Source organism: Ascaphus truei, chromosome 7, assembly GCF_040206685.1.
Source record: "Ascaphus truei isolate aAscTru1 chromosome 7, aAscTru1.hap1, whole genome shotgun sequence".
NCBI classification, from domain to species: Eukaryota; Metazoa; Chordata; class Amphibia; order Anura; family Ascaphidae; genus Ascaphus; species Ascaphus truei.
In genome coordinates, this window is record NC_134489.1 from 60,317,250 (window position 1) to 60,330,604 (window position 13,355).

Below are 13,355 nucleotides of genomic sequence, written 5' to 3' on the forward strand. Positions count from 1 at the left end.
ACAGCCGGCACTCCAGATGACTTTGTATAAACGTCAGTTTATTGTTGGATCAACATTTCGGTCTTGAAAAAGGTGCAAATAGGGACCGAAAAGTTGATCCGACAAACTCACGTCTATACCAAGTCTCCTCTGGAGTGCCGGCTACTGCTTTTCTCATCCAAACACCACTTTCTGTGGAGGTCTGAGAACCCGTGGCAGATTACAGCTGAATTAATGTAAGTGCTCCTTTGAATTCAAGACTTGGTCTAGGCCCATTACAGGAGGGGGAAGAAGGCAAAAGATGGGCCCAGAACAGCAGTCGCCCTCCCCCCCCTGCCCCCCTCAACTGTTGAACGCCCTAGGCATAACACTGCTTAGAAAAAATGGGCCAATATGCTACAAGTCTACTGCTTGCAACATAAAATTGAACTTAGGATGCACTGTTGTTTTACATGAGCCGATTCAGCTTAGTAGATGAGATAGCTGTGGTTGCTTCCTTTTTAAATGGTCAGTCTGTTAAAGTGACCAAGTTAAGTGGGCTAACTGACCTCTTTTCTAAAAAAGAAATCATCAAACCATTTTTTTAAATGATTGTTTCCACTTCAATCTTTCCCATGGTAAAGAAAACTATGAGGGTTGCGATCTTTAGTTTTTTGCTGACAGCTCACAGTCTCCACAGCCCCAGGTAACTTGTGCTTTGTGCGCAAAGTCATTACGAAACCGCCATTGGTCACGCAGATACCGTATACATCAGTAGCTGATAGGGTTGAAATCATTGTTCCCGGAGAAAAGAAAAGCACATTCATTTATCGCAAGATCCAAATAAAGATTCAATCGTCATTGAAGTAACTGTTTTAAAGAAACGTTGTATAAACATGAAAACATTGTAACATGCTGCACCATTAACCCTTTAACGAGCTCGCAGCACTGAGAATCATCGGAACTGAAGAACTTATTTATTGCCTACAGTCTTTATAAATGTTTTGCAGTACAAACATGAGCTCGGGGGAACGGCTAAGGAGACAATAAACGAAAACAAACATTAAGGGCCTTTTTCTATATATGAGAAAGTGGCCGTTTAGGACATTTCCAGTGGGAAATCCCAACAGAAGTCTATGCAGAATGAACCTCTGTGTCATCCTGAATAAAATGACAGCATCAAGTCTCGGGTGGAAAGCTGAAATCCCCTTGACAGAGGGTGTGTGTTTATTATCTCACAGGCATGCAGGGCCGCCACCGGCTTTCCCTAGGCCCAGGGCTAGAGTTTCCTCTGGGGCCTCATGTCAGTGGCATTGCGAGACCCCCCTTTCTCTCGCACACCACCTCACTCTCCACCCCTCTTCTCACACTCCTCCCCCTCTATTTCTCTTCTCACCCTCAACCTCTCCCTCCTCCCCATGTATTTCTCCCCCCTCCCTACACTCACTAGCCCCCCCAATACACACACACACACACAAACAAACAATAACCCCTCCTCAACCTATACGCACGCATACACACACACGCACACAATAACCCCCCCTCCCCAATATACACACACTAACTTCCTCCCAACCCACACCACTAACCACCCCTCCCCAATAAACACACACACAATAACCCACACTCCCAATACACACACACACACACTAACCCCCCCACCCCCAATACAAACTCCGCTCCCCCAAAACACACCTCCCCTAATACAAGTACAGACACACACACACACACTACCTTGGGGAGGAGGGGGCTTCCAGTGAAGGACAGGCCCCGCAGCCAACAAAGGCCCGAAGGCTATTTGAGGATATTGGGCCCGATCTCTGGCCGGGCCCAACTTCCAGCGCTGGCTGGCCAGGCCCCGCAGCCGGCAGGCTCGGATCACTTGTCTCGGCACTCCCCCCATCGGCGGCTCTGCAGGCATGAAGTGCTTCCGCAACATTCATTTTTCTAATTAATATATATTGAATAGTTTTACATCCAGGGCCCAAAAGCTTAATTTCCAAAAACTACTACAAGTATTTCCATGGAATATACAATGCTTGAGCTATGAACTTATAACCAACAGAGCAAAGGATGTTGCAATGATTCACAGCTGCAGATATCTGGATAGAGTTTCCAAAGCAGTTCTAAGGAACGGGTGGTGGTGGCTATTTTGCTGATGCAGAAGGTCACATGAAACTCACGGTACTGGTGGCAATCTCTTGTAACACTGCCATCTCTTCCTCCTCCGTCATTGGCTGCTTTAGACTGTGACTCATGTCCCTTCCCGCATCTCGCTGTGCCTCGGGCAGTACGATCGGAAGCTTCTGCTCTCTCTGGTCACTGGGTACCTTGTCGATGCTTTAATAACAACACAATGGGGCAAAGTGGTGCAATTCTGGGGCAAAAACATGACTCCAATATCAAAGAAAAAATCCTATTATTTAAAGCTGCAGTTCAGTCAATATCCTGCATGTGTGTTTTTTTTTAATAAATCAGTTCTGTAGTAAGAAAAAATACTTTTAGCATTTTCTGTTTTTAAAAAAACAACTTTGAAAGACCAATTTTCTTGTATTCTATTTTAACAGCCATTTGCTAAGGCACTGCCCCTTCATGTCCTGTCACAAGCCCTGGCACACCCCTTTGTCAGCCCTGCCCTCCCTCTGCACATGTCAGTGCAGGAGTGCTCATGAATATTCATGAGCTTCCACTGAGTGACAGAAGCAGAAGAAAAACAGATCCCTTCACTAATTATGTCACCAAATTTCGCCTATCAATACACGGAGAACGAATTGACCTGCAGCTATACAGTTCTTTAGGTAATTAGAGATTGCACACATAAAACTATTGAAGTAAAAAAATAAATTAAAAAAAACAAAAAAACTGCAGCTTTAATAAATCTGTGCAGTTTATTTATTTATTTTACCCCAGAACTGCACCATGTTGATACATATGGGCCAATGGGGTCTATGTACTGAGGCCGTTTTGGACCACAGGTGGGGCGTTCTGACGCATTGCACCATTTTTTTGGAGCACAGTTGGCGTCAAATGTACGAAACAGGTTCTCCCATCTGATGCAGGTTGTTAGAATCCAGAAAGATACATCATCTAAAACTCGGCAGATGTTGTGACGCAGATTGGAGGGAGAAAAAGTGACGCACCGAGGAGAGCAGTTTGCTACATCTCATTACAATCTGTGCCTCATGTAACTACTCCTACTGACATTCCCCAAATCTCAAACTGACGTCTAAGGCAGCGTCCCCGCTAGCGCTGAGCGCACAGCGCTTGCCGCGGTTACTTACATATATCTATATATAGATATATATATCTATATATGTAAGTCCCCGCTCACGCACTCGTGCGTGTGCACACACGCTCACCGGCGCTCGCCGCTTATGTAAACAAAAAAAATCTAACTTTCCAGTGTGCTCAATGCCCCTACACGCGTGCGTGCGCGCGCGCGTGTAGATGACAGGACACCCGGCGCTCATGCTTGGAGCGCTCTCCAAGCATGAGCGCCCTCAGCGCCAGCGGGGACTCAGCCTAAGGGGTAAAAATTGTTGCACAGCCAGCAACCACCCTCGCACTGATGAGACCCAAAAGGTCGAAACAATTGTCTGTGAGTAGCTTTACAGGCCATGCACTTCTTTTTCAGGCTGTGCGAAACAACTGTGTAATTCGGCAGGCATAAGCTTATTGGATTTCATATTAAAATGGATGAGAAGTAAACAGTGACACTGCTCATTTGCAGGTCATTACCCAGAATCCCTGGCTGCAGTGGAAGCACTGTTTGCAAAGCGATAGTGGGGAAGGACAGGGTTGCAGACCTGTTTGACATGCAAATGCACCACAAGTGGTATTTTTAAGTACTGTGCAAAGACTTTGATATATTTACACAAAGAGACAAGATGAAAATAATGTTCTGTGTCTATTCTGCTCCAAAATTGCCTTAGTTTGAATCTCTCTTATTAGTGTGATATATTCCATCAATCCACAGTTACCGACATCACCATGCAATCTCCAAATCAAGATCAATATGGCTGCAAATCTTTAAAATACCCCAAATAGTTCGTACCCCAATAAAATAACCCCTCACCCTATTGCATTAAACACGTTTAAGAGGATGGGAGTAAGCAATACATTGATCTGCATTAAAAGAAACAGGATATAAAATAATGACACCATATTGTTTTGGTAACTTACATTTCCATGCTTTGCCCACTGGACTGTGGATTTCCTTTCACTGTAGTTTCTGACTTCTTCTGTTTGTTACTTTGTTGCCTCCCTGGACCTAGGAAGCAGATCAATCTTCCAGCACATGTAGCAACCAAATGTCCAGCATCAGACATGTGAACTCACAGATTTAACCTGACCCCTCTGAAGCTGCACTAGGATTCATCCATAATATTGCAAAACAAAACAAGATAATACCGTTTTTATATCTCTATGGCATTTGAAAACCACGACTTGATGGTACTGGTCTATCGATTTTCGATCCAGGTGGTAATCCTGTGGGATTGTCACAACACCAGCTCTGTGAGCTTTTGCAAGGTCATTTTATTTTCTTGCTTTTCACATACCAAATGAGACATTTAAAAGGATCAGACATTAACATGGCTTTGCTTTGTACAAGACACTGTGGCCCAACTTTACTAAACGATGCGCAGGGCCACCAACAGGGTGGGTCTGCCGGGGTTGGCGTCCCGGGCCTGGTGAGTCAGGGGGCCCGGCCGGCACTGCAAGTTAGGCCCGACCTCTGGCCAGGCCTTTCTGCCGGTCCACTCGTGGCCGGGCCCCCGACTCTCCCTAAACAGCTGCCCGCATTACTCTATCCCTCTGTCCCACGCCGACGGGCCTCTCTGAAGTCAGCGTGCCGGAAGCGCTCTGACGTCAGCGCTCTCTGCTTCCGGCGTGCGACAACATGAAAGAGAGGCCTGGCGGAAGCTCGGCGTGGGCCAGAGGGATAGAGGCATGCAGGCTGCTGCTGGGGGGAGAGTCGGGGGTCGGCTGCGAGATCACCGGCAGCCGTGACTGGCCACATAACCTCTGGCACTTCTGCATCACGTGACCGCCCCTTTCAATCTGGTACACAATCGGCGCCCCCTAAAAAACTTGCAAAGCCACGTTATATGGGCCCCTGCGGTGGTACTTTTCTTGATGTACATCGTACGTCATTAGGTTACTGAAGGGGTTAAATGGGCCACAAGGTGCCTTCCAGCTCTGAAAGGTATGTAATGAAGAAGCACTGCTTAGTAAATATGGCCCTCTATGCACACATTGCAGGGATGACCCAAACTGGGGCCAGGATTACAATAAGATCTCACACCTTTAGTACTCTGAGCCTCCTGCTTGGTGCTCTGTTCACCCTGGCCAGAAGAGGGAGCTGTAGTCACATTGTCCTGGAGTTGCTCAGTTTCTATCTCGTGCTTCAATGGCTCCTGTCCATAAAAGGCACCGTTGCCGTGCAGTGTGTCACTCTGGAACTCCGGTCTGCTCTCTGAAGGATCTAAGTAAATACACTGGAGCTTAGTGCAGCCGAACGATAATCAGCGGGGATGAAATATGCTTTTCTGCTTTAAAAAAAAAATCAAACATGAATGCAGTTGACAAAAGGCAGAGGATTTAACTCACACCGGCTATTTTCTAGGGAGACCCCATAAAACGATATCAATAATTTGCCAAAATGATCATCCCACTGAGACTAAGAGGCAAAAGTGTAATGTGAAAAGGCAGCTAATATTGGTCAGAATGGGTGAGATTCTATTTCTGTTAAAGCAGCAATACTACTTTCCAACTTTAAAAAAATATATATTATTTGTATATGTAAAGCATGTGACAATGTATAATTCTACATTCTTACCTAAACTGGCAATCGTTTGGTGCTCCTGTTATCAACCTGTCAAAATCCTGATTGTGTGCCTAACATAATGGCTGTATAGTTGGTGTAACTCAGCAGCTACAATGTATCCTTATATTACTAAAGTGACATTATCCATTCTTAGGCTTTGTCCCCGCTGGCGCTGAGTGCGCTCATGCTTGGAGAGCTCTCCAAGCATGAGCACCAGGTGTCCTTTAAATTTTCGCAAGCGCTCGCGGGGGGGACGCTGCAGGGGAAGCTGAGCGCACAAGAAAGTTAAACAAATTTGTTTACCTAAGCGCCGAGCGCCGGTGAGCGTGTGTGCCCGCGCATACGCGGGCGCGCATCGCGTGAGCAGGGAGTTGCAGCCGTGCAGAGGCGCGCGGAGGCTGAGGGAAAGCGGGTGCTTTCCCTGGCCTTAGTTCGCGCGCCGTCCAGGGGCGTGTCGGGGGGCGGACCAGTGACGTCACGGAACTGGTTCGCCCTCATTGGGCGAACCGCTCACGTGACAGGCCCTGCGCTCCCGTGAGCGCCAAAACTAAAATTGGATTGTCGGCTACGCTTCCGCGAGCCCCTGCTAAAGCCGCTCTCATTGCGGCTGCAGGGGCTCACTGCCGAGCGTCAGCACGGATCAGCGCCTAAGTGCTGACCATGCCCGTGGCCTAAGGCTGAGATTTCACCTCGCCAAGCACCGCCCGCTCAGCGCTAGCGGGGACGCAGCCTTAGGCCACGGGCATGGTCAGCACTTAGGCGCTGATCCGTGCTGACGCTCGGCAGTGAGCCCCTGCAGCCGCAATGAGAGCGGCTTTAGCAGGGGCTCGCGGAAGCGTAGCCGACAATCCAATTTTAGTTTTGGCGCTCACGGGAGCGCAGGGCCTGTCACGTGAGCGGTTCGCCCAATGAGGGCGAACCAGTTCCGTGACGTCACTGGTCCGCCCCCGACACGCCCCCGGACGGCGCGCGAACTAAGGCCAGGGAAAGCACCCGCTTTCCCTCCGCCTCCGCGCGCCTCCGCACGGCTGAAGTCTGTATGGACTTTGCCTTACAGTTTACTGCTCAAACTGCTGGGAATATTGGCAACAAATTATCCCAAACAGGAAAGTGTTGTAAAGCTCTTGCACTGCTGGGCAGGTGGGCTAAACCTGCTGTAGAAATCAAAGGATGCTTTAAAACTCATTAAAAACGGCATTAAGAGTTGAAAAAAAACCACCCCAAAAAAATCACTTATATAATACTACAGAACTTATTAAAAAGAAAAACCTCATAAGAAGTCACAAACATTCGCTGCTTTAAAGGGGCAGTCACGCATAGCAATGAAAAAACTCTTAAAAACAATTTATCAATGTAATCTGCTGCCTTAGAAATATTTATTTACCCTTAAAGTTAATTTTTCACTTATTAGCTTCTTGTGTAAAAAATCAATCAGTATCTATTTTCTATGTGTCTGCTTAGTTGGAATGTTATCTTGTGCCTGTTGTATTCCCATTATCTTTTTAAATGAATTATAGTGCCCTCATTAGCTAAACAAAGAGGGCGAAGACCCTGGAGGAACAATCTCTCTGGAAATGCGGCAGCTAACAAAACCGTCTTTATCACAAAAGAGATTGGGCAAATATCGTAAAAAAACACTTTAACGCGTTTGATTGCTATGGAATCATTAAAAGTAAAAATGATTAACTTATTTACAATACCGGTCTCATTTGCCTAAATATGATGTCAACCCCCTGCATTAACCTACAGCTGTGGCATTTACCATTAGTGGAAGGAAAGACGTGTAAGGCCGGGGCCATGGTAAAAAATACAGCGCTGAGCCAGGAAATTTACCTCCTGCATCCGGCATGTGTGGGGCTTTGGTAGACACTTCCGCAGGCGTGCGGAGGCGTGCGGAATTGCAGCCGACAGATTCATTTAATTTTTTCGCGCTGAGGGAAGCGGAGGGCCGGTCACGTGACCGGCAAAAGCCAATGGTACTCCGTGACGTCGGCTCCGTGACGTCGGCTCCGTGACGTGGCGCGCTAGCCCCGCCTCCCGCCCCGCCTCACAAGCGTGCTCGCTGACGCTCATGCCAGGACACCAAAAAGCGCCTGCTTGAAGGAGAGCATGAGCGTATTTTGTACCATGGCCCCGGCCTAAGGGGACATGATGGGACAAGCGGTCACATATCTCCAATGTATAAGCAAAGTACAGGAGAAGAGCATTTCACAAAGTAAAAGTGCTAGAACACAGGCTCTTGCTATGAAGCTGGAGGTTGGTAGACAAAGGAGGAGTGTGAGAAAATACATTGGCTGGGTGGGTGAAAGATGGGGGAATTTGTCAGCGTAACAATCATTGCTACACATTTGTTGGTGCTGCATTTCGAAGCCATTCTGCATATCTTTCATTACCTGTCTTGTGTTGCTGGCTGTGTCTGACAGTCTGGTTCTCTCTTCTGCTCTCCTGTGGAACAGTGCTCCTTTCCTGGTTCACAATAAACACAGTTTTACGTGAAACGTTACATTAAAGACCTAATTAAGCCACAATGAGCAAGGAAGACAAATGTCAAACTGTAAAGGCTCCACATTTAAGAGACTTAATAGCGTTTCAAATTTAGACCTTAAACATGCTTCGGAAGGAAGAGCACAGCTCAGCAAAAACACAACTACTGATGCGTTATTATAAGTTACTGTCATGATGATCACATCGGAAGGCAGACAGAAGGTGTTTTGTAAATACAGAATTGCCTTTAGACTTGGGTTGAGTAGCTGAGTAAGTGGCTTTAAGATGTGTGTTTCAGGAAGCATTTGTACACACCTCTGAATCTAGACTTCCAGACACTATTTCTTCTGTGTCTTGGAACAAAGTGGACATTTTCAGTTGGTCCCTCCTTGGTGAAAATCTCCCAGAAGACCCTGAGTGTTTCTGTTGGGACAATAGTTCAATGGAATGATATACAGATGAATTTAGCACCTGAATCTTAAGTTGCTCACAAACTTTTTCATGGAGCTATGTTTCCATGTAATTGTGGGTGTATTCTACAGCTCTAGAAACTCAGGCTGGTAGATTTGTATAAAACTAAAATTCATCATAATGCGTTACCGGGTCACTTTACTTTGCTTTAGGACAAGTTTGTATATATAACAGTTTGCATTATTTGTATGTCTAACATGTGGTTCTTCGCTTTCAAAAAAGGAACCCCACCCTGATAACCAACACCATCTATGTATAATTTACTGGCATTCACTTACGATTATTTTAATCTCTTGCTAAGGTTAGGGTACCCTTAGGACAAAATATAATTTCTTGTCTTGGAACATACCAGCTCTTCATCTGTTGCAGTCGGATGCTGGTCTTTGCTCCGAGACGTTCTGTCTGAAGACGGTGTCGATCCCTGTTAAAAAGATAATTCCAGAGCAATGAGTTAGCAAAGAAGCTCATCATGTTCTCATTTATTTCACAGCAAGAGCTTCACTCTGCCCCCTTTGAATTTAAATTGAGTCTTCCACTAACTTCTGGAGCACTCTACTGCCCTACAAACCTTTGTCTGCCCTTTATATATTTTTCACACAACAGCAAATTCAGTAACATGGAGTACACAATCCCAAGCGTTTGTAACAAACTTGTATGTGCTTCTTGAACAAATCTGTTTTTACCCCCAGAAGACTATGCGCAGTATTTACTAAGCAGTGCTACTCTAAAGGACCAAAAACAAAAACAACAGCGCAACCGCAATAGTGAAGTATATCAAAATGATTTATCTAATTCATGAGGTAAGTATTCTGCGTACATCAGGAAAAATGAATAATCACAGTGTATGGATTAACACACTCGTTACCACACAGTGGAACTGGAGAACCAGGCTGGAACGGGACCCTCTGGTAAGTAATCACCGATGGTATTAGGACGTCATCACAGCTCCTCACGGATGGTGGTTGGGTACACGATTAGTCCATCCAGGGGTGCACGTCTCGCTCCGGAAAGCCTCTCACATGGACGTGTACCCCTGGATGGACTAATTGTGTACCCAACCACCATCCGTGAGGAGCTGTGATGACGTCCTAATACCATCGGTGATTAGGACTTTGCTAAAAGCCTGATGTGAGAAACAGGAGAGCGATTTCCTTACAGTAGCTCACATTTGTGATAACAGAAAGAGAGCAGAGAAGCCTGCACACAGACACTGTCTTGAGCACAAAGGCTTAGATCAAGACATCCAGACACCCAGACACCCAGAAACCTATATTTCATGAACACAGAGGACCCAGGAACCTGCCGTAGACTGACATGGAGGGCCACCTGCTTAAGGTACGTCCTGAGACTTTGGGGTGATAGGCTGGTAATGGGAATATCCCTCCAGTCCTGCAGATAGGGTCTGGGGAAGTAAGTTAGCCCTTACAAAGGGATTGGAGTTTGTTATTTTGTTATGTTTTGCCTGGATAAAAGAACAGGCTCAATAAAGCCAAGATATAATTGCACCCAAATCGGTCTCCATTATATGAACCTCTGCACACGTCTCTTACAGTGACATAAACCTTTAAGGCTACGCTTATAGTGCCGGCGACGTCAGGCTACTGTTGCTGGAAAAATCAAATTGAGATGACTTCCAGCGATCGAGACCAAGCCGTCGCTCCGCGCTTTCTATAAGCGCACACGATGGAGGCAATGCATGTGTTTTGACGCGACGTCGCATCGCTGTCACCGTTACCAGCACTATAAGCGCAGCCTAAGGATAGAACATTTGTTAGCAGAGAGGTAACAAGGAACGGATTCCCAATAGACGGCCCTCGTTGCTTCATATGAGTTTTCCTGTAGGAACATACCGGTATTATAAGGGGAGAAGTGGTGGCTTCATCTGTGCTGGGGAGAGCTTTCTCCGAATCTGGTGCGAATTTCTGTTCAGGAGAAATTAGTTAATAATTTCCAGTGTTGTTATCAGCTTCAGTGAAATAATATTATATTGTATTTATATAGAGACTTTCCACAGCCCAGGTCGTTATATATACACTGTATGGGCTTTTGTGCAGCCACCACTTAGATGGGTTCCTTGTACTGTAGTATATTTGTAATGTTAACATTGTATTATGTTTTACATGAAAAGAAAAAGTAAATGTACACACATATAGATATACCTATAATAAACACACACAAATTGAGAACATTCATAAAGATGATGTTAATTAATATCAATGCTTATCTTATTATCTTATCTATTTTACTGCAGTCCAGATGAGACAATCTACCCATGAGCCAAATTAGATAACACATTTTTTCTTCTATAGAAATGAATGGATTTAAATTGACTTCATATTAATGCTTTAGTCTCTGTCCTTGAATTCACAGGGTAGCATAAATTAAAAGGATATCAGCACCAAATTACATGTGAGTAGGCAAGATTAGCTCACTGAGTAAGTTAAGGTGACCGATGTTTTAATCAGAACTTATAAGCGACAGAGAAGCCCAATGCTACATCCAATATGACAAAAATACACAGTAAAATACTTATATATTCTCTTGAAAAAGGGTCATTTAGTTTAACACTTTGGCCAAAGCATCGTAAGCCTGCAAGTCACATCATGGCAGACCCAGTTTGCAGGTCAGTAGCTCTCCTTTTTTTTTTTTTTGGTCCAAACATTTTTTTATTGGGTATAAGAACAGAAACATCAAGTAGCTCTCCTTTTTGACATATATATATATATATATATATATAAATATATATATATATATATATTCCCAGTAAAATCAACCCCACACTGATGAGACCCATCAAGGTCGAAACAGCTGTCTGTGGGTGATTTTCTGGGTATGCACCTTAACCCTGGCTGTGCTCAAAGCTGTGACCATGCAGCAAGCTTAAGCCTATAGGGAACCATGTTAAAAATGGTTATTGAGGCAAAAAGTGACACTATGTGCTCATTTGCATGTCATTTCCCAGAATCCCTTGCTGCAGTAGAAGTGCTGTATGCTGGGTGATAATGGGGAAAGGCGGGGTTGCAGACCTGCCTAAGACATGCAGATGAGCATACAGTTATATTTGCATATATATATATATATATATATATATATATATATATATATATATATATATATATATATTGTGGGGGCTCAGGGCTTCCTAAAATGAGCTTGCTGGGGTTCTGTGTGTTGTTTGAGAACTTATAAGCGTATGCATCCAAGACCAACGGTTTAACCACTACACTTCATCTATGTGTACCCAAGTCTCTTCATCTCAACATAACTGTACAATCTCTGTAGAGGTGAACATCTCTCCACTCTTCACATCGCTCCTATTCATGAGTATCTGGTGGGTGGATTTATTCTGAGACAAATCATATGTTTATTTCCCCCGTTCTAGCTAGAGAGGTCATCCACCTTTACAGTACAAGCTGTCACAAACCCAAAGGTTATGAAGAAAAATGTCATGAGATATAAAATGTAGGCCCCCTTTGGGGACTACTAGTTAGTATAAGTGGTTAACAGCCTTAATGGGTTAACTGTGTGGGACCACTCAGGTTACGCCCCTCCCCACCAGGTGATGCAGGGTGACTATGCAGAAAGGGATAGCCCCTCCTTTGTATGTCTTGTAACCAGTAATGTCAGTATAGGGAGATAGAAAGGTATATATAGCTCTGCCTGATGTTCTAGAAACAAGTTCCTCAGAGTTCAGACTGAAGCCTCACTGTGAGTCCTGTAAATAGGTTTGAGTGTATAGTTATGTGTATTAAGGATTTCCTGTCACCATTTTTTGTTTTCAGTTAAGGAACGTGTCATATAGTTAAAACCCATAGTAATGGCCCAAGATTGTTCTCTGGCCAGAAGAGGAGTAAGCATGTGCTCTGAAGGGAGTTCTCAGAGTAGAAGCTCCGGAGCATAATCGAATCGGTCCCATCGGACAGCCCTAAGTAAACACCTGATTTGACAAGTATAGACTAAGAATGCTGTGCAACATAACGGGATCGTGATCCCATAGGATATTGTGTGACCCAACAAGGGTCCACCTGAGATAATACTAAGGGAAATAAGCATAAGTAGCTCCTCACCGTAGGAGTGAGAGTTACCAGGGGAACAAGCACAGAGAAACCATATTGTTTGACACCAGTTAATGTCCGAAGTGAGGTCTGTCTATTCTATGGCATTATAAACGGATGTGAATAAAGTTCTTGTTTGTACTATATAAAAGATCCTGGCGCCCATCCTTATCCTATCTGCATATCCACGCCCAGCCTGCCCGTACCCAGCACCCTGACCAGGTGTGAGAGATTGAGCACAGCCATGTATAAATATACAACTCGATGCTAACTCCTTTAGAGCCGGGCAAGGAAATAGCATTGATTAGTAAATGTGCCCCAGTTTCTCCACATGGACCTTACAATCGCTTGGGGAAAAAAGTCAATGGAATAAATGGGGAACAAAAAGTCTATATAATCATAATATTCAGCACTTTAAAAGTTATGTAATTTGAGAAACATTTATTAAATAGACACTGAAAATTTGCTTTTTTCCCTCTCTCTTTATAAACAGTAGCCATGTTTTACCCGCCCCCAGAAAACAGCATCGAACAAGGGAATACCATTTTAGAAACCTTCCT

At 44.7% G+C, this 13,355-nt stretch overlaps 1 protein-coding gene across 5 annotated transcripts in view; it reads right to left on the reverse strand.

Moving 5' to 3' along the window:
• The window catches only part of KIAA2012 (KIAA2012 ortholog), an 88,393-nt gene that overhangs the window by 9,312 nt on the left and 65,726 nt on the right, over positions 1–13,355 (reverse strand). For all 5 annotated transcript variants that reach the window (XM_075608603.1, XM_075608602.1, XM_075608605.1 and 2 more), the window contains exons 15-21: positions 10,591–10,662; positions 9,090–9,161; positions 8,585–8,692; positions 8,179–8,251; positions 5,264–5,443; positions 4,141–4,228; positions 2,142–2,298 (exon numbers count right to left, since the gene is read on the reverse strand). In XM_075608603.1, the coding sequence (XP_075464718.1) occupies positions 2,142–2,298; positions 4,141–4,228; positions 5,264–5,443; positions 8,179–8,251; positions 8,585–8,692; positions 9,090–9,161; positions 10,591–10,662 (750 nt within the window). The remainder of the gene's footprint in view (positions 1–2,141; positions 2,299–4,140; positions 4,229–5,263; positions 5,444–8,178; positions 8,252–8,584; positions 8,693–9,089; positions 9,162–10,590; positions 10,663–13,355) is intronic.